The 22,339-nt window shown below is 42.6% G+C and overlaps 1 protein-coding gene across 1 annotated transcript in view; it reads left to right on the top strand.

Moving 5' to 3' along the window:
* LOC139261990 (protein NDNF-like) overlaps positions 1-22,339 on the top strand; it is a 145,703-nt gene that overhangs the window by 5,755 nt on the left and 117,609 nt on the right. The window contains exon 2 of the mRNA XM_070877160.1: positions 1,325-1,544. Within this exon, the coding sequence (XP_070733261.1) occupies positions 1,354-1,544 (191 nt within the window). The 5' untranslated portion in view covers positions 1,325-1,353. The remainder of the gene's footprint in view (positions 1-1,324; positions 1,545-22,339) is intronic.

Here is a 22,339-nt window from a genome sequence, read left to right as displayed (position 1 = left end):
AAAAAAATCAAAGACTAAGTTATTATTTAAACGGAGAGAGATTGCAAAGTGCTGCAGTAAAGCGGAACCTGGGGGTATTTGTGCATGTATGCAGGTACAGCAAGTGATCAGGAAGGCCAATGGAATCTTGGCCTTTATTGAAAAGGGGATGGAGTATAAAAGCAGGGAAGTCTTGCTACAGTTATACAGGGTATTGGTGAGGCCACACCTGGAATACTGCGTGCAGTTTTGGTTTCCATATTTACAAAAGGATATACTTGCTTTGAAGGCAGTTCAGAGAAGGTTCACTCGGTTGATTCTGGGGATGAGGGGTTTGGCTTATGATGAAAGGTTGAGTAGGTTGGGCCTCTACTCATTGGAATTTAGGTGATCTTATTGAAACGTATAAGGTTATCAAAGGGCTTGACAAGGTCGATAAAGAGAGGATGTTTCCACTGTTAGGAGAGACTAGAACTAGGGGGTATAATCTTAGAATAAGGGGCCACCCATTTAAAACAGAGATGAGGAGGAATTTCTTCTCTCAGAGGATTGTAAATCTGTGGAATTCGCTGCCTTAGAGAGCTGGGTCATTGAATAAATTTAAGACAAAAATAGACAGTTTCTCAAACAATAACGGAATAAGGGGTTATGGGGAGTGGGCGGGGAAGTGGACCTGAGTCCATGATCGGGTCAGCCATGATCTTATTGAATGGTGGAGCAGGCTCGAGGGGTCAAATGGCCTACTCCTGCTCCTATTTCTTATGTTCTTATGTTTGACCGGATACTGGACTGAGGGAGGTGTGGGACTCAGGGAGGTGTGGGACTGAGGATACTGGACTGAGTGTGGTGTGGGTCTGAGTGAGCTGTGGGACTGAGGGAGGTGTGGGTCTGAGTGAGGTGTGGGACTGAGGATACTGGACTGAGTGTGGTGTGGGTCTGAGTGAGATATGGGACTGAGGGAGGTGTGGGTCCGAGTGAGGTCTGGGATTGACCTGATGTTTAGGGAGGGAATTCCAGAGCTTGGGGCCTCAGCAGCTGAAGGCATGGCCGCCCCATATCTCACTCAGAATGGTGGAGCGATGGAAGAGTGGGAGTTGCGCAAGAGGCCTGAATTGAAAGAGCGCAGAGATCATGGAGGGTTGTAGGGCTGACGGAGGTTACAGAGATAGGGAGGGGGAAGGCCATGGAGCCATTTTAAGAGGGGGGGTCGGAATTTAAATGCCGCAGTGGTACAGCAGCCCGACTGGAGAAAAATCATCAATAAAATATACCATGTCTGCGTGTATCTTCTTGGCACTGGAATTGAAAGGGTTCCATTTGCTGATTGGCCTTTCTTCTGTCGAAGGACATCCTGTGTTGAGGAGCTTGTGGAAGATGCTGTCTCCAGCCTGGAGGAATATCCTGTATCTGCTGCTTCTCAGCCTCACCTGTTCAGCACAGAAGCTACCAGGCAGACACCTGGCCCTTGTGCAAGCTCTCCACGACCAGCTTACACCACTGGACCTGACGGCCATCCCAGATGGAGCTGAAATCGCTGGCTTTCTCATGAAGGACAAGCCAAAGAGGTACTTAAGAGATACGTCTGTCATTGTTCGTGGGGATCGGCAGGCTGGCCCGTATGTTGACTGAATTTGGAATCCAACTTAATCAGCTGACAATGAATGCTACAGCATAGAATGAGGCCATTCAGCCCATCGTGCCTGTGCTGGCTCTGTGAAAGAGCGATCCAGTTAGTCCCACTCCTCTGTTTTTTCCCCATAGCCCTGAAAATTCTTCCCTTTCCAGTATATAATCCAATTCTCTTTTGAAAGTTACTATTGAATCTGCTTCTACCGCCCTTTCAGGCAGCGCATTCCAGATCATAACAACTCGCTGCGTAAAACAATTCTTCTCATCTCGCCCTCTGGTTCGTTTGTCAATTATCTTAAATCTGAGTCCTCTGGTTACTGACCCTCCTGCCACTGGAAACAGCTTTGACTTATTTACTCTACCTAAACCCTTCATGATTCAGCACATCTCGATTAAATCTCCCCTTAACCTTCTCTGTTCTAAGGAGAACAACCCCAGCTTCTCCAGTCTATCCACTTAAGTGAAGTTCCTCATTCCTGGTATCATTCCACGGATTCAGGGAGGTGGAGGAAGAAAAATGTGGACACATTAGGGAAATGAGTCAAAAATATAGAATAATAATCATGGAGGGTTTCAACTACCCTGATATTGGACAGAAGAGGTAGGTAAAGGGGATATGGGAATGGAGTTCATACAATGTGCACAGGTCTCCTTTCAAACCTAATATGTAAAAAGCCCAACAAGGGATGATTCGTTATTAGGTCTAGTAATGGGGAACAGAGCAGATAAGAGAAGTAAAAGTAGGGGAGCATCTAGGCAATAGTGACCATAAGTTAAGACGATAATTGAGAAGGACATAATTATGATGAAAACCAGGGTAACACAGTGGAGAAAAGCTACTTTTAAAGGTTTGAGAATAGAATTTGGAAAAATAAAATGGGCAACAATATTGGCAAACAACGATGTAGAACAGCAATGGGAAATCATTGAAATGGTGTTCAACAGAGTGCAGGAACAGTATATTCCACTGAAAGAAAAGAACAAACTAAACACTAATGAGACTCCATGGATGAATAAAGCCATAAGGGAACAAGTGAGGGTAAGAAAAGAGGCATACATTAAGTACATCATCATCATCATCATAGACGGTCCCTCGTATCGAGGATGAATTGCTTCCACCAAAAAGGGGATGAGTTCACGGTGTTTCAATGAAGGACCTAATATTCCAGATCCCAAACTACATCCTGAAGGGTGGAAGATGCCTGTGCATGGATTTGTTTAACGTGGGGTGACCGTTACACACCAGCCACCATGCGGGCTTGACAGAGCTAGGTCTTGGTCCAATGGCAAGGGTTAACCAAGTCGACTGGAGACCAGCTCTGCTGCACGGACCTAGTGAGCACAAAATCGCAGTGTGGGCTGGCCCGTGCTGTCCCTGGGCCCACGCCTCTTCTGGTCCCAAACTCACGCCTTTCCTGGGCCCCAATAGCATCGCTCCACGATCACTCGGCGCTCCTTCAGCCTGACCTCATCACTCTTGCTGTACCTACCCACGCTCCAATCAGCAACCTGGACCTTGAGGACATCCAATCCAGTTGCCCTCTTTGCTGCCGCACTTAGTACTTCGCTTAAGTACATAGACAGCAGGGGAGTGCATGATAAGGGAGAATACGAAAAGATTAGGAGAGAAGTCAAAAATAAAATTAGGAAGGCAAAGAGGAACGATGAAAATAACTATCAAGGAACATAAAATAAAATAGTAAAATATTTTACAAGCACATCAATAAAAAAGGAAGGTTGTGATGGGAATAAGGCCATTAAGAGATGGACAGGATAATACCATAGGTAACAATAGAGAGATGGCAGAAATAGTAAATAATTATTTTGCTTCAGTATTTACCAGGGAGATAGAACAGGTGGGCATGGAACTGAATGATGTGATTAGAAACATAGAAACATCGAAAATAGGTGCAGGAGTACGTCATTCGGCCCTTCGAGCCTGTACCACCATTCAATAAGATCGTGGTTGAACATTCACCTCAGTACCTCTTTCTTGCTTTCTCTCCATACCTCTTGATCTCTTTAGCCATAAGGGCCATATCTAACTCCTCTTGAATATATCAAACGAACTGGCATCAACAACTCTCTGCAGTCGAGAATTCCACAGGTTAACAACTCTCTGAGTGAAGAAGTTTCTCCTCATCTCAGTCCTAAATGGCTTACCCCTTATTCAGAGACTGTGACCCCAGGTTCTGGACTTCCCCAACATCGGGAGCATTCTTCCTGCATCTAACCTGTCCAGTCCCGTCAGAATTTTATATGTTTCTATGAGATCCCCTCTCATAAGTCTAAACTCCAGTGTATAAAGGCCCAGTTGATCCAGTCTCTCCTCATATGTCAGTCCTGCCATCCCTGGAATCAGTCTGGTGAACCTTCGCTGCACTCCCTCAATAGCAAGAACTTCCTTCCTCAGATTAGGAGAACAAAATTGAACACAATATTCCAGGTGAGGCCTCACCAAGGCCCTGTACAACTACAGTAAGACTTCCCTGCTCCTATACTCAAATCCCCTAGCTATGAAGACCAACATGCCATTTGCCTTCTTCACCACCTGCTGTACCTGCATGCCAACTTTCAATGACTGATGTACCATGACACCCAGGTCTCGTTGCACCTCCCCTTTTCCTAATGTGCCGCCATTCAGATAATATTCTGCCTTTATGTTTTTGCCCCACAAAGTGGATAACCTCATATTTATCCACATTATACCGCTTCTGCCATGCATTTGCCCACTCACCTAACCTGTCCAAGTCATCCTGCAGCGTCTTAGCATCCTCCTCACAGCTCACACTGCCACCCAGCTTAGTGTCATCTGCAAACTTGGAGATATTACACTCAATTCCTGCATCTAAATCATTGATGTATATTGTAAATAGCTGGGGTTCCAGCACTGAGCCCTGCGACACTCCACTAGTCACTGCCTGCCATTCTGAAAAGGACCCGTTTATCCCGAATCTCTGCTTCCTGTCTGCCAACCAGTTCTCTATCCACGTCAGTATATTACTCCCAATACCATGTGTTTTAATTTTGCACACCAATCTCTTGTGTGGGACCTTGTCAAAAGCCTTTTGAAAGTCCAAATACACACATCCACTGGTTCTCCCTTGTCCACTCTACTCGTTATAGCCTCAAAAAATTCTCGAAGATTTGTTAAGCTTGATTTCCCTTTCATAAATCCATGCTGACTTGGACCAATCCTGTCACTGCTTTCCAAATGCGCTGCTATTTCATCTTTAATAATTGATTCCAACATTTTCCCCACTACTGATGTCAGGCTAACCAGTCTATAATTCCCCGTTTTCTCACTCCCTCCTTTTTTAAAAAGTGGTGTTACATTAGCTACCCTCCAGTCCGTAGGAACTGATTCAGAGTCGATAGACTGTTGGAAAATGATCACCAATGCAGCCACTATTTCTAGGACCACGACCTTAAGTACTCTGGGATGCAGACTATCAGGCCCCGGGGATTTATCGTTCTTCAATCCCATCAATTTCCCTAACACAATTTCCTGACTAATAAGGACTTCCTTCAGTTCCTCCTTCTCGCTGGACCCTCGATCCCCTAGTATTTCTGGAAGGTTATTTGTGTCTTCCTTTGTGAAGACAGAACCAAAGTATTTGTTCAACTGGTCCACCATTTCTTTGTTCCCCATTATAAATTCACCTAACTCTGACTGCAAGGGATCTACATTTGTCTTCACTAATCTTTTTCTCTTCACATATCTATAGAAGCTTTTGCAGTCAGTTAGTAATGGGATAAGTACAGTTAAAATAAAAATAGGGGATATAATAAATAAACTAATCAAACTGAAAGAAGATAAAACCCCTGGTCCAATGAATTGCATCCGCGCATTTTAAAAGAATCTAAGGCAGAGATAGCCGAGGCATTACTACACACATTTAATAATTTATTAGAAAAAGGTGTAGTGCCCGAGGACTGGCGGATAGTAAATGTAATACCTATATTTAAGAAGGGGGATAAAACATATCCAGGGAATTATAGACCAGTCAGCTTAACATCGGTGGTCGGAAAAATAATGGAATCCCAACTAAAGAATTAAATAGAAGAACATCTAGAAACTAAAAATATAATAATGAATAATCATCATGGATTTCAAATGAGAAGCTCTTGCTTGATCAACCTGATTGAATCTTTTGAAGAAGTAACAGAGAAAGAACTCAGTGGTGATGAAGTAGATGTAATTTATCTAGATTTTCAAAAGGCCTTCGATAAGGTACCCCACAATAGACTGGTGAACAAGGTCAGAGAATGCAGAGTCAGAATCAATGGAAAGCTAGTGGCTTCAAGACAGAAAGCAGAGAGTGGGGGTAAAGGGAGCTATTCACAGGGGCAGAAGGTGGGTAGTGGTGTTCCACAAGGATCAGTGCTGGGACCACTGTTGTTCACAATTTATATTAACGATTTAGACTTTCGAATCAAAAACACAAATTGGAGGGGTGGGGTGGGGGCAGGAAGGGGGAGAGGGGGAAATAGTCAATACTGAGGAGGACTGCAACAAATTACAGGGGGACATTAATAAATTCGCAGAATGAGCATATAATTGGCAAATGAAGTTCAACAGATAAATGTGAGGTATTACATTTGGGTAGGAAGAATAGGGAGGTCACTTATTATTGGGAGGGTGTGAGTCTGGGTGGGGTAGAGGAACAAAGGGATCTCGGAGTACAAATACACAAATCGCTAAAAGTTGTGACACAGGTTAGGCAAGGCCACAAAAAATGCAAACCAAGCACTAGGGTTTATTTTTAGAGGTAAAGAATTAAAAAGTATGGGAGTTATGCTAAACCTGTATTGAACCTTGGTTAGACCACACTTGGAGCACTGCGTACAGTTCTGGTCACCATATTATAAAAAGGATATAGAGGCGCTGGAGAGGGTATAGAGAAGATTTACAAGTATGATACCAGAAATGCGAGGGTATAGAAGCATTGAAACATAGAAAATAGGTGCAGGAGTAGGCCATTCGGCCCTTCGAGCCTGCACCACCATTCAATAATATCATGGCTGATCATTCCCTCAGTACCCCTTTCCTGCTTTCGCTCCATACCCCTTGATCCCCTTAGCCGTAAGAGCCATATCTAACTCCCTCTTGAATATATCCAATGAACTGGCCTCAACAACTCTCTGTGGTAGAGAATTCCACAGGTTAACAACTCTCTGAGTGAAGAAGTTTCTCCTCATCTTGGTCCTAAATGGATTACCCCTTATCCTTAGACTGTGATCCCTGGTTCTGGACTTCCCCAACATCGGAAACATTCTTCCTGCGTCTAACCTGTCCAGTCCCGTCAGAATTTTATATGTTTCTATACATATCAGAAAAGGATGAACAGGCTGGGTCCCTTCTCACTGGAAAAAAGAAGGCTGAGGGGTGACCTAACAGAGGTCTTTAAAATTAAGAAAGGTTTTGGGAGAGTAGATACCACTTGTGGGGAAAAGCATAACTCAAGGCCATGGATATCAGAGTCACCAAGAAATCCAACAGGGAATTCAGAAGAAACTTCTTTACCCAGAGAGTGGTGAGAATGTGGAACTCACTACCACAGGGAGTGTTTGAAGGAATAGTATCGATGCATTTAAGGGGAGGCTGGACAAGCAAATGAGGGAAAGGGAATAGAGGGTTATGCTGATAGATTTAGATGAGGAAAGACAGGAGGAGGCTCGAGTGGAGCATTCCAGGTGAGGCCTCACCAAGGCCCTGTCCAACTGCAGTAAGAACGCCCTGTACCTAAACTCAAATCCCCTAGCTATGAAGGCCAACATGCCATTTGCCTTCTTCACCACCTGCTGTACCTGCATGCCAACTTTCAATGATTGATGTACCATGACACCCAGGTCTCGTTGCACCTCCCCTTTTTCTAATCTGCTGCCATTCAGATAGTATTCTTCCTTCATGTTTTTGCCATCAAAGTGGATAACCTCACATTTATCCACGTTATACTGCATCTGCCATGCATTTGCCCACTCGCCTAACCTGTCCAAGTCACCCTGCAGCTTCTTAACATCCTCCTCACAGCTCACACTGCCACCAAGCTTAGTGTCATCTGCAAACTTGGAGATATCACACTCAATTCCTTCATCTAAATCATTGATGTATATTGTAAAAAGCTGGGGTTCCAGCACTGAGCCCTGCGGCACCCCACTAGTCACTGCCTGCCATTCTGAAAAGGATCCATTTATCCTGACTCTCTGCTTCCTGTCTGCCAACCAGTTCTCTATCCACATCAGTACATTACCCCCAATACCATGTGTTTTAATTTTGCACACCAATCTCTTGTGTGGGTCCTTGTCAAAAGCCTTTTGAAAGTCCAAATACACCACATCCACTGGTTCTCCCTTGTCCGCTCGACTAGTTACATCCTCAAAAAATTCTGGAAGATTTGTCAAGCATGATTTCCCTTTCATAAATCCATGCTGACTTGGACCGATCCTGTCACTGCTTTCCAAATGTGCTGCTATTTCATCTTTAATAATTGATTCCAACATTTTCCCCACTACTGATGTCAGGCTAACCAGTCTAAAATTCCCTGTTTTCTCTCTCCCTCCTTTTTAAAAAAGTGGTGTTACATTAGCTACCCTCCAATCCATAAGAACTGATCCAGAGTCGATAGACTGTTGGAAAATGATCACCAATGCATCCACTACCTTAAGTACTCTGGGATGCAAACGAAAAGGCCCTGAGGATTTATCGGCCTTCAATCCCATCAATTTCCCTAACACAATTTCCTGACTAATAAGGACTTCTTTCAGTTCCTCCTTCTCGCTAGACCCTCGGTCCCCTAGTATTTCCGGAAGGTTATTTGTGTCTTCCTTCGTGAAGACAGAACCAAAGTATTTGTTCAACTGATCCGCTATTTCGTTGTTCCCCATTATAGATTCACCTGATTCTGACTGCAAGGGACCTACATTTGTCTTCACTAATCTTTTTCTCTTCACATATTTATAGAAACTTTTGCAGTCAGTTAGTAATGAGATAAGGACATTTAAAATAAAAATAGGGGATATAATCAATAAACTAATGAAACTGAAAGAAGATAAAACCCCTGGTCCGATGAATTGCATTCGCGCAGTTTAAAAGAATCTAAGGCAGAGATAGCCGAGGCATTACTACATACATTTAATAATTTATTAGAAAAAGGTGTAGTGCCAGAGGACTGGCGGATAGTGAACGTAATACCGATATTTAAGAAGGGGGATAGAACATGCCCAGGGAATTATAGACCAGTCAGCTTAACATCGGTGGTAGGAAAAACAATGGAATAGAAGAACATCTAGAAACCAAAAATAAATTAACGAATAATCATCTTGGATTTCAAAAGAGAAGCTCTTTCTTGATCAACCTGATTGAATTTTTTGAAGAAGTAACAGAGAAAGAACTCAGTGGTGATGAAGTAGATGTAATTTATCTAGATTTTCAAAAGGCCTTCGAGAAGGTAACCCACAATAGACTGGTGAACAGAGTCAATGGAAAGCTAGTGGCTTCAAGACAGAAAGCAGAGAGTGGGGGTAAAGGGAGCTATTCACAGGGGCAGAAGGGGGGTAGTGGTGTTCCACAAGGATCAGTGCTGGGACCACTGTTGTTCACAATTTATATTAACGATTTAGACTTTGGAATCAAAAACACAAATTGAGGGGGTGGGGTGGGGGCGGGGGGGAGAGGGGGAAATAGTCAATACTGAGGAGGACTGCAACAAATTTCAGGAGGACATTAATAAATTTGCAAAATGAGCATATAATTGGCAAATGAAGTTCAACCCAGATAAATGTGAGGTATTACATTTGGGTAGGAAGAATAGGGAGATCACTTATTACTGGGAGGGTGTGAATCTGGGTGGGGTAGAGGAACAAAGGGATCTCGGAGTACAAATACACAAATCACTAAAAGTTGTGACACAGGTTAGGCAAGGCAAAAAATGTAAACCAAGCACTTGGGTTTATTTTTAGAGGTAAAGACTTGAAAAGTATGGAAGTTATGCTAAACCTGTATCGAACCTTGGTTAGACCACACTTGGAGCACTGCGTACAGTTCTGGTCGCCATATTATAAAAAGGATATAGAGGCGCTGGAGCGGGTGCAGAGAAGATTTACAAGGAAGATTCCAGAAATGCGAGGGTATAGAAACAGTGAAACATAGAAAATAGGTGCAGGAGTAGGCCATTCGGCCCTTCGAGCCTGCACCACCATTCAATAAGATCATGGCTGATCATCACCGCAGTACCCCTTTCCTGCTTTCGCTCCATACCCCTTGATCCCTTTAGCTGTAAGGGCCATATCTAACTCCCTCTTGAATATATCCAATGAACTGGCATCAACAACTCTCTGTGGTAGAGAATTCCACAGGTTAACAACTCGCTGAGTGAAGAAGTTTCTCCTCATCTTGGTCCTAAATGTTTTACCCCTTATCCTTAGACTCTGACCCCTGGTTCTGGACTTCCCCAACATCGGGAACATTCTTCCTGCGTCTAACCTGTCCAGTCCCTTCAGTATTTTATATGTTTCTATACATATCAGAAAAGGATGAACAGGCTGGGTCCCTTCTCACTGGAAAAAAAAAGGCTGAGGGGTGACCTAACAGAGGTCTTTAAAATTATGAAAGGTTTTGGTAGAGTAGATACTGATTGTGGGGAAAAGCATAACTCGAGGCCATCGATATAAGAGTCACCAAGAAATCCAACAGGGAATTCAGAAGAAACTTCTTTACCCAGAGAGTGGTGAGAATGTGGAACTCACTGCCACAGGGAGTGTTTGAAGCAATAGTTTCGATGTATTTTAGGGGAGGCTGGACAGCAAATGAGGGAAAGGGAATAGAGGGTTATGCTGATAGATTTAGATGAGGAAAGACAGGAGGAGGCTCGGGTGGAGCATAAACACCGGCATGAACTGGATGGGCCGATTGGCCTGTGTCTGTGTCATTATATCCCATGTCATCCGATGTAATCATTCACGTAAATTGATATAAGACGGAGATAGAGATGACTCTTTTTGTTAAGCACAAAATGGCCGGGGGTGAGGTGGGGAGTCGCGGGGGAGGGGGAGAAGGAAGGGGACAGTGCTTAAGACGATTGAAAACAAGTGTAAAACCAACAGGTGCAATTAATTTTTCAAACAAGTGGAAATGAAAAACAACAATTACTAGGCGCAGTAGCGTCCAATAGAATATGTTGACGAGGCACCGGTAATATATGGCACCGTTTTAGCCACAAATTGAACACAAAATTCTCATACAAAACAGGTAAATCTCCTTCACACACAATACAGGTAAATCCCCCTCACACACAATACAGGTAAATCTCCCTCACACACAATACAGGTAAATCCCCCTCACACACAATACAGGTAAATCTCCCTCACACACAATACAGGTAAATCCCCCTCACACACAATACAGGTAAATCCCCCTCACACACAATACAGGTAAATCTCCCTCACACACAATACAGGTAAATCCCCTTCACACACAATACAGGTAAATCTTCCTCACACACAATACAGGTAAATCTTCCTCACACACAATAAAGGTAAATCCCCTTCACACACAATACAGGTAAATCTCCCTCACACACAATGCAGGTAAGTCCACCTCACACACAATACAGGTAAATCTCCCTTATACTCAATACAGGTAAATCTCCCTCACACACAATACAGGTAAACCTCCCTCACACACAATACAGGTAAAACCCCCTCACACACAATTCAGGTAAATCTCCCTCCCACACAATACATAGAAATCCCCCTCACACACAATAGAGGTAAATCTCCCTCACACACAATACAGGTAAATCCCCTTCACACACAATACAGGTAAATCCCCCTCACACACAATACAGGTAAATCTCCCTCACACACAATACAGGTAAATCCCCTTCACACACAATACAGGTAAATCTTCCTCACACACAATACAGGTAAATCTCCCTCACACACAATAGTGTTAAGTCCCCCTCACACACAATACAGGTAAATGCCCCTCAAACAGAATATTGGTAAATCCACCTCACACACAATTCAGGTAAATTTCCCTCACACACAATACAGGTAAATCTCCCTCTCACACACAATACAGGTAAATCCTCATCACACACAAAACAGGTAAATCCACCTCACACACAATACAGGTAAATCTCCCTCTCACACATACTACAGGTAAATCCTCATCACACACAAAACAGGTAAATCTCCCTCACACACAATACAGGTAAATCTCCCTCACACACAATACAGATAAATCCCCATCAAACACAACACAGGTAAATCCCACACACACACAATACAGGTAAATCTCACACAAACGCAATACAGGTAAATCTTCATCACACACAAAACAGGGTAAAGCCACCTCACACACAATACAGGTAAATCCACCTCCCCACAATAAAGGTAAATCTCCCTCACACACAAGACAGGTAAATGCCACTCACACACAATACAGGTAAATCTCCCTCACACACAATTCAGATAAATCTCCAAAACACGCAATATAGGTAAATATCACTCACACACAATACAGGTAAATCCCCCTCACACACAATACAGGTAAATCTCCCTCACACACAATACAGGTAAATCCCCTTCACACACAATACAGGTAAATCCCCCTCACACACAATACAGGTAAATCTCCCTCACACACAATACAGGTAAATCCCCCTCACACACAATACAGGTAAATCTCCCTCACACACAATACAGGTAAATCCCCTTCACACACAATACAGGTAAATCCCCCTCACACACAATACAGGTAAATCTCCCTCACACACAATACAGGTAAATCCCCTTCACACACAATACAGGTAAATCTTCCTCACACACAATACAGGTAAATCTCCCTCACACACACTACAGTTAAATCTCCCTCACACACAATACAGGTAAATCTCCCTCACACACAATACAGATAAATCCACCTCACACACAATACAGGTAAATCTCCCTCACACACAATACAGGTAAATCTTCCTCACACACAATAAAGGTAAATCCCCTTCACACACAATACAGGTAAATCTCCCTCACACACAATGCAGGTAAGTCCACCTCACACACAATACAGGTAAATCTCCCTTATACTCAATACAGGTAAATCTCCCTCACACACAATACAGGTAAACCTCCCTCACACACAATACAGGTAAAACCCCCTCACACACAATACAGGTAAATCCACCTCACACACAATACAGGTTAACCTCCCTCACACACAACACTATTGTGTGTGAGGTGGATTTACCTGTATTGTGTGTGAGGTAGATTTACTTGTGTTAAGTCCCCCTCACACACAATACAGGTAAATGCCCCGCAAACAGAATATTGGTAAATCCACCTCACACACAATTCAGGTAAATTGCCCTCACACACAATACAGGTAAATCTCCCTCTCACACACAATACAGGTAAATCCTCATCACACACAAAACAGGTAAATCCACCTCACACACAATACAGGTAAATCTCCCTCTCACACATACTACAGGTAAATCCTCATCACACACAAAACAGGTAAATCTCCCTCACACACAATACAGGTAAATCTCCCTCACACACAATACAGATAAATACCCATCAAACACAACACAGGTAAATCTCACACAAACGCAATACAGGTAAATCTTCATCACACACAAAACAGGGTAAAGCCACCTCACACACAATACAGGTAAATCCACCTCCCCACAATAAAGGTAAATCTCCCTCACACACAAGACAGGTAAATGCCACTCACACACAATACAGGTAAATCTCCCTCACACACAATTCAGATAAATCTCCAAAACACGCAATATAGGTAAATATCCCTCACACACAATACAGGTAAATCTCCCTCACACACAATACAGGTAAATCCACTTCACACACAATACAGGTAAATCCACCTCACACACAATGCAGGTAAATCTCCCTCTCACACAATACAGGTAAATCTCCCTCACACACAATACATGTAAATCTCCCTCACACACAATACATTAAATCCTGCTCACACACAATACAGGTAAATCCACCTCACACACAATACAAGTAAATCTGCCTCTCACATAATATAGATAAATCCACCTCATAGACAATAAAGGTAAATCTCCCTCACACTAAATACAGGTAAATCTCCCTCACACACAATAAAGGTAAATCTCCCTCACACTCAATACAGGTAAATCTCCCTCACACACAATACAGGTAAATCCCCCTCACACAAAATACAGGTAAATCTCCCTCACACACAATACAGGTAAATCCCCCTCACAAACAATACAGGTAAGTTTCCATCTCACAGAATACAGGCAAATCCCCCTCACACACAATGCAGGTACATCCCCCTCACACACAATACAGGAAAATCCCCCTCACACACAATACAGGTAAATGTACCTCACACACAATACAGGTAAATCCCCCTCACACACAATCCAGGTAAATCCCCCTCACACACAATACAGGTAAATGTACCTCACACACAATACAGGTAAATCCCCCTCACACACAATACAGGTAAATCCACCTCACACACAATACAGATAAATCCACCTCACACACAATACAGGTAAATCCACCTCACACACAATACAGGTAAATCCACCTCAAAAACAATACAATTAAATCCACCTCACACACAATACAGGTAAATCTCCCTCACACACAATACAGGTAAGTCCACCTCACACACAATACAGGTAAATCTCACTTATACTCAATACAGGTAAATCTCCCTCACACACAATACAGGTAAACCTCCCTCACACACAATACAGGTAAAACCCCCTCACACACAATTCAGGTAAATCTCCCTCCCACACAATACATAGAAATCCCCCTCACACACAATAGAGGTAAATCTCCCTCACACACAATACAGGTAAATCCCCTTCACACACAATACAGGTAAATCCCCCTCACACACAATACAGGTAAATCTCCCTCACACACAATACAGGTAAATCCCCTTCACACACAATACAGGTAAATCTTCCTCACACACAATACAGGTAAATCTCCCTCACACACAATAGTGTTAAGTCCCCCTCACACACAATACAGGTAAATGCCCCTCAAACAGAATATTGGTAAATCCACCTCACACACAATTCAGGTAAATTTCCCTCACACACAATACAGGTAAATCTCCCTCTCACACACAATACAGGTAAATCCTCATCACACACAAAACAGGTAAATCCACCTCACACACAATACAGGTAAATCTCCCTCTCACACATACTACAGGTAAATCCTCATCACACACAAAACAGGTAAATCTCCCTCACACACAATACAGGTAAATCTCCCTCACACACAATACAGATAAATCCCCATCAAACACAACACAGGTAAATCCCACACACACACAATACAGGTAAATCTCACACAAACGCAATACAGGTAAATCTTCATCACACACAAAACAGGGTAAAGCCACCTCACACACAATACAGGTAAATCCACCTCCCCACAATAAAGGTAAATCTCCCTCACACACAAGACAGGTAAATGCCACTCACACACAATACAGGTAAATCTCCCTCACACACAATTCAGATAAATCTCCAAAACACGCAATATAGGTAAATATCACTCACACACAATACAGGTAAATCCCCCTCACACACAATACAGGTAAATCTCCCTCACACACAATACAGGTAAATCCCCTTCACACACAATACAGGTAAATCCCCCTCACACACAATACAGGTAAATCTCCCTCACACACAATACAGGTAAATCCCCCTCACACACAATACAGGTAAATCTCCCTCACACACAATACAGGTAAATCCCCTTCACACACAATACAGGTAAATCTCCCTCACACACAATACAGGTAAATCTCCCTCACACACAATACAGGTAAATCCCCTTCACACACAATACAGGTAAATCTTCCTCACACACAATACAGGTAAATCTCCCTCACACACACTACAGTTAAATCTCCCTCACACACAATACAGGTAAATCTCCCTCACACACAATACAGATAAATCCACCTCACACACAATACAGGTAAATCTCCCTTACACACAATACAGGTAAATCTTCCTCACACACAATAAAGGTAAATCCCCTTCACACACAATACAGGTAAATCTCCCTCACACACAATGCAGGTAAGTCCACCTCACACACAATACAGGTAAATCTCCCTTATACTCAATACAGGTAAATCTCCCTCACACACAATACAGGTAAACCTCCCTCACACACAATACAGGTAAAACCCCCTCACACACAATACAGGTAAATCCACCTCACACACAATACAGGTTAACCTCCCTCACACACAACACAAGTAAATCTACCTCACACACAATACAGGTAAATCCACCTCACACACAATAGTGTTAAGTCCCCCTCACACACAATACAGGTAAATGCCCCGCAAACAGAATATTGGTAAATCCACCTCACACACAATTCAGGTAAATTGCCCTCACACACAATACAGGTAAATCTCCCTCTCACACACAATACAGGTAAATCCTCATCACACACAAAACAGGTAAATCCACCTCACACACAATACAGGTAAATCTCCCTCTCACACATACTACAGGTAAATCCTCATCACACACAAAACAGGTAAATCTCCCTCACACACAATACAGGTAAATCTCCCTCACACACAATACAGATAAATACCCATCAAACACAACACAGGTAAATCTCACACAAACGCAATACAGGTAAATCTTCATCACACACAAAACAGGGTAAAGCCACCTCACACACAATACAGGTAAATCCACCTCCCCACAATAAAGGTAAATCTCCCTCACACACAAGACAGGTAAATGCCACTCACACACAATACAGGTAAATCTCCCTCACACACAATTCAGATAAATCTCCAAAACACGCAATATAGGTAAATATCCCTCACACACAATACAGGTAAATCTCCCTCACACACAATACAGGTAAATCCACTTCACACACAATACAGGTAAATCCACCTCACACACAATGCAGGTAAATCTCCCTCTCACACAATACAGGTAAATCTCCCTCACACACAATACATGTAAATATCCCTCACACATAATACATTAAATCCTGCTCACACACAATACAGGTAAATCCACCTCACACACAATACAAGTAAATCTGCCTCTCACATAATATAGATAAATCCACCTCATAGACAATAAAGGTAAATCTCCCTCACACTAAATACAGGTAAATCTCCCTCACACACAATAAAGGTAAATCTCCCTCACACTCAATACAGGTAAATCTCCCTCACACACAATACAGGTAAATCCCCCTCACACAAAATACAGGTAAATCTCCCTCACACACAATACAGGTAAATCCCCCTCACAAACAATACAGGTAAGTTTCCATCTCACAGAATACAGGCAAATCCCCCTCACACACAATGCAGGTACATCCCCCTCACACACAATACAGGAAAATCCCCCTCACACACAATACAGGTAAATGTACCTCACACACAATACAGGTAAATCCCCCTCACACACAATCCAGGTAAATCCCCCTCACACACAATACAGGTAAATGTACCTCACACACAATACAGGTAAATCCCCCTCACACACAATACAGGTAAATCCACCTCACACACAATACAGATAAATCCACCTCACACACAATACAGGTAAATCCACCTCACACACAATACAGGTAAATCCACCTCAAAAACAATACAATTAAATCCACCTCACACACAATACAGGTAAATCTCCCTCACACACAATACAGGTAAGTCCACCTCACACACAATACAGGTAAATCTCACTTATACTCAATACAGGTAAATCTCCCTCACACACAATACAGGTAAATCTTCCTCACACACAATACAGATAAATCCACCTCACACACAATACAAGTAAATCTTCCTCACACACAATAAAGGTAAATCCCCTTCACACACAATACAGGTAAATCTCCCTCACACACAATACAGATAAATCCACCTCACACACAATACAGGTAAATCTCCCTCACACACAATACAGGTAAGTCCACCTCACACACAATACAGGTAAATCTCCCTTATACTCAATACAGGTAAATCTCCCTCACACACAATACAGGTAAACCTCCCTCACACACAATACAGGTAAAACCCCCTCACACACAATTCAGGTAAATCTCCCTCCCACACAATACATAGAAATCCCCCTCACACACAATACAGGTAAATCTCCCTCACACACAATACAGGTAAATCCACCTCACACACAATACAGGTTAACCTCCCTCACACACAATACAAGTAAATCTACCTCACACACAATACAGGTAAATCCACCTCACACACAATAGTGTTAAGTCCCCCTCAAACACAATACAGGTAAATGCCCCTCAAACAGAATATTGGTAAATCCACCTCACACACAATTCAGGTAAATTGCCCTCACACACAATACAGGTAAATCTCCCTCTCACACACAATACAGGTAAATCCTCATCACACACAAAACAGGTAAATCCACCGCTCACACAATACAGGTAAATCTCCCTCTCACACATACTACAGGTAAATCCTCATCACACACAAAACAGGTAAATCTCCCTCACACACAATACAGGTAAATTCTCCCTCACACACAATACAGGTAAATCTGCAAAACACGCAATACAGGTAAATCTCCCTCAGACACAATTCAGGTAAATCTCCCTCACACAAAATACAGGCAAATCTCCCTCACACACAACACAGGTAAAACCTGCTCACACACATTACAGGTAAATCCACCTCACACACAATGCAGGTAAATCTCCCTCTCACACAATGCAGGTAAATCTCCCTCACACACAATACATGTAAATCTCCCTCACACACAATACATTAAATCCTGCTCACACACAATACAGGTAAATCCACCTCACACACAATACAAGTAAATCTCCCTCTCACACAATATAGATAAATCCACCTCATAGACAATAAAGGTAAATCTCCCTCACACTCAATACAGGTAAATCTCCCTCACACACAATACAGGTAAATCCCCCTCACACAAAATACAGGTAAATCTCCCTCACACACAATACAGGTAAATCCCCCTCACACACAATACAGGTAAATTTCCATCTCACAGAATACAGGTAAATCCCCCTCACACACAATACAGGTAAATCTCCCTCACACACAATACAGGTAAATCCCCCTCACACAAAATACAGGTAAATCTCCCTCACACACAATACAGGTAAATCCCCCTCACAAACAATACAGGTAAATTTCCATCTCACAGAATACAGGCAAATCCCCCTCACACACAATACAGGTAAATCCCCCTCACACACAATACAGGCAAATCCCCCTCACACACAATACAGGTAAATCTCCCTCACACACAATACAGGTAAATCCCACACACACACAATACAGGTACATCCCACTCACACACAATACAGGTAAATCTCCCTCACACACATTACATGTAAATCTCCCTCACACACAATACAGGTAAATCCTCCTCACACACAATACAGGTATATCCACCTCATAGAAAATACAGGTAAATCTCCCTCACACACAATACAGGCAAATCCCCCTCACACACAATACAGGCAAATCCCCCTCACACACAATACAGGAAAATCCCCCTCACACACAATACAGGTAAATGTACCTCACACACAATACAGGTAAATCCCCCTCACACACAATACAGGTAAATCCCCCTCACACACAATACAGGTAAATCTACCTCACACACAAAAGACGTAAATCCCCCTCACAGACAATACAGGAAAATCTCCCTCACACACATTACAGGTAAATCCACCTCACACACAATACAGGTAAATCTCCCTCTCACACAATACAGGTAAATCTCCCTCACACACAATACATGTAAATCTCCCTCACACACAATACATTAAATCCTGCTCACACACAATACAGGTAAATCCACCTCACACACAATACAAGTAAATCTGCCTCTCACATAATATAGATAAATCCACCTCATAGACAATAAAGGTAAATCTCCCTCACACTAAATACAGGTAAATCTCCCTCACACACAATAAAGGTAAATCTCCCTCACACTCAATACAGGTAAATCTCCCTCACACACAATACAGGTAAATCCCCCTCACACAAAATACAGGTAAATCTCCCTCACACACAATACAGGTAAATCCCCCTCACAAACAATACAGGTAAGTTTCCATCTCACAGAATACAGGCAAATCCCCCTCACACACAATGCAGGTACATCCCCCTCACACACAATACAGGAAAATCCCCCTCACACACAATACAGGTAAATGTACCTCACACACAATACAGGTAAATCCCCCTCACACACAATCCAGGTAAATCCCCCTCACACACAATACAGGTAAATGTACCTCACACACAATACAGGTAAATCCCCCTCACACACAATACAGGTAAATCCACCTCACACACAATACAGATAAATCCACCTCACACACAATACAGGTAAATCCACCTCACACACAATACAGGTAAATCCACCTCAAAAACAATACAATTAAATCCACCTCACACACAATACAGGTAAATCTCCCTCACACACAATACAGGTAAGTCCACCTCACACACAATACAGGTAAATCTCACTTATACTCAATACAGGTAAATCTCCCTCACACACAATACAGGTAAATCTTCCTCACACACAATACAGATAAATCCACCTCACACACAATACAAGTAAATCTTCCTCACACACAATAAAGGTAAATCCCCTTCACACACAATACAGGTAAATCTCCCTCACACACAATACAGATAAATCCACCTCACACACAATACAGGTAAATCTCCCTCACACACAATACAGGTAAGTCCACCTCACACACAATACAGGTAAATCTCCCTTATACTCAATACAGGTAAATCTCCCTCACACACAATACAGGTAAACCTCCCTCACACACAATACAGGTAAAACCCCCTCACACACAATTCAGGTAAATCTCCCTCCCACACAATACATAGAAATCCCCCTCACACACAATACAGGTAAATCTCCCTCACACACAATACAGGTAAATCCACCTCACACACAATACAGGTTAACCTCCCTCACACACAATACAAGTAAATCTACCTCACACACAATACAGGTAAATCCACCTCACACACAATAGTGTTAAGTCCCCCTCAAACACAATACAGGTAAATGCCCCTCAAACAGAATATTGGTAAATCCACCTCACACACAATTCAGGTAAATTGCCCTCACACACAATACAGGTAAATCTCCCTCTCACACACAATACAGGTAAATCCTCATCACACACAAAACAGGTAAATCCACCGCTCACACAATACAGGTAAATCTCCCTTTCACACATACTACAGGTAAATCCTCATCACACACAAAACAGGTAAATCTCCCTCACACACAATACAGGTAAATTCTCCCTCACACACAATACAGGTAAATCTGCAAAACACGCAATACAGGTAAATCTCCCTCAGACACAATTCAGGTAAATCTCCCTCACACAAAATACAGGCAAATCTCCCTCACACACAACACAGGTAAAACCTGCTCACACACATTACAGGTAAATCCACCTCACACACAATGCAGGTAAATCTCCCTCTCACACAATGCAGGTAAATCTCCCTCACACACAATACATGTAAATCTCCCTCACACACAATACATTAAATCCTGCTCACACACAATACAGGTAAATCCACCTCACACACAATACAAGTAAATCTCCCTCTCACACAATATAGATAAATCCACCTCATAGACAATAAAGGTAAATCTCCCTCACACTCAATACAGGTAAATCTCCCTCACACACAATACAGGTAAATCCCCCTCACACAAAATACAGGTAAATCTCCCTCACACACAATACAGGTAAATCCCCCTCACACACAATACAGGTAAATTTCCATCTCACAGAATACAGGTAAATCCCCCTCACACACAATACAGGTAAATCTCCCTCACACACAATACAGGTAAATCCCCCTCACACAAAATACAGGTAAATCTCCCTCACACACAATACAGGTAAATCCCCCTCACAAACAATACAGGTAAATTTCCATCTCACAGAATACAGGCAAATCCCCCTCACACACAATACAGGTAAATCCCCCTCACACACAATACAGGCAAATCCCCCTCACACACAATACAGGTAAATCTCCCTCACACACAATACAGGTAAATCCCACACACACACAATACAGGTACATCCCACTCACACACAATACAGGTAAATCTCCCTCACACACATTACATGTAAATCTCCCTCACACACAATACAGGTAAATCCTCCTCACACACAATACAGGTATATCCACCTCATAGAAAATACAGGTAAATCTCCCTCACACACAATACAGGCAAATCCCCCTCACACACAATACAGGCAAATCCCCCTCACACACAATACAGGAAAATCCCCCTCACACACAATACAGGTAAATGTACCTCACACACAATACAGGTAAATCCCCCTCACACACAATACAGGTAAATCCCCCTCACACACAATACAGGTAAATCTACCTCACACACAAAAGACGTAAATCCCCCTCACAGACAATACAGGAAAATCTCCCTCACACACATTACAGGTAAATCCACCTCACACACAATACAGATAAATCCACCTCACACACAATACAGGTAAATCCACCTCACACACAATACAGGTAAATCCACCTCAAAAACAATACAATTAAATCCACCTCACACACAATACAGGTAAATCTCCCTCACACACA

This window comes from Pristiophorus japonicus, chromosome 4 (assembly GCF_044704955.1).
Source record: "Pristiophorus japonicus isolate sPriJap1 chromosome 4, sPriJap1.hap1, whole genome shotgun sequence".
Lineage (NCBI taxonomy): Eukaryota > Metazoa > Chordata > Chondrichthyes > Pristiophoridae > Pristiophorus > Pristiophorus japonicus.
Note: the sequence above shows the minus strand (reverse complement) of the source record. Positions and strands in the feature narration are given on the sequence as shown.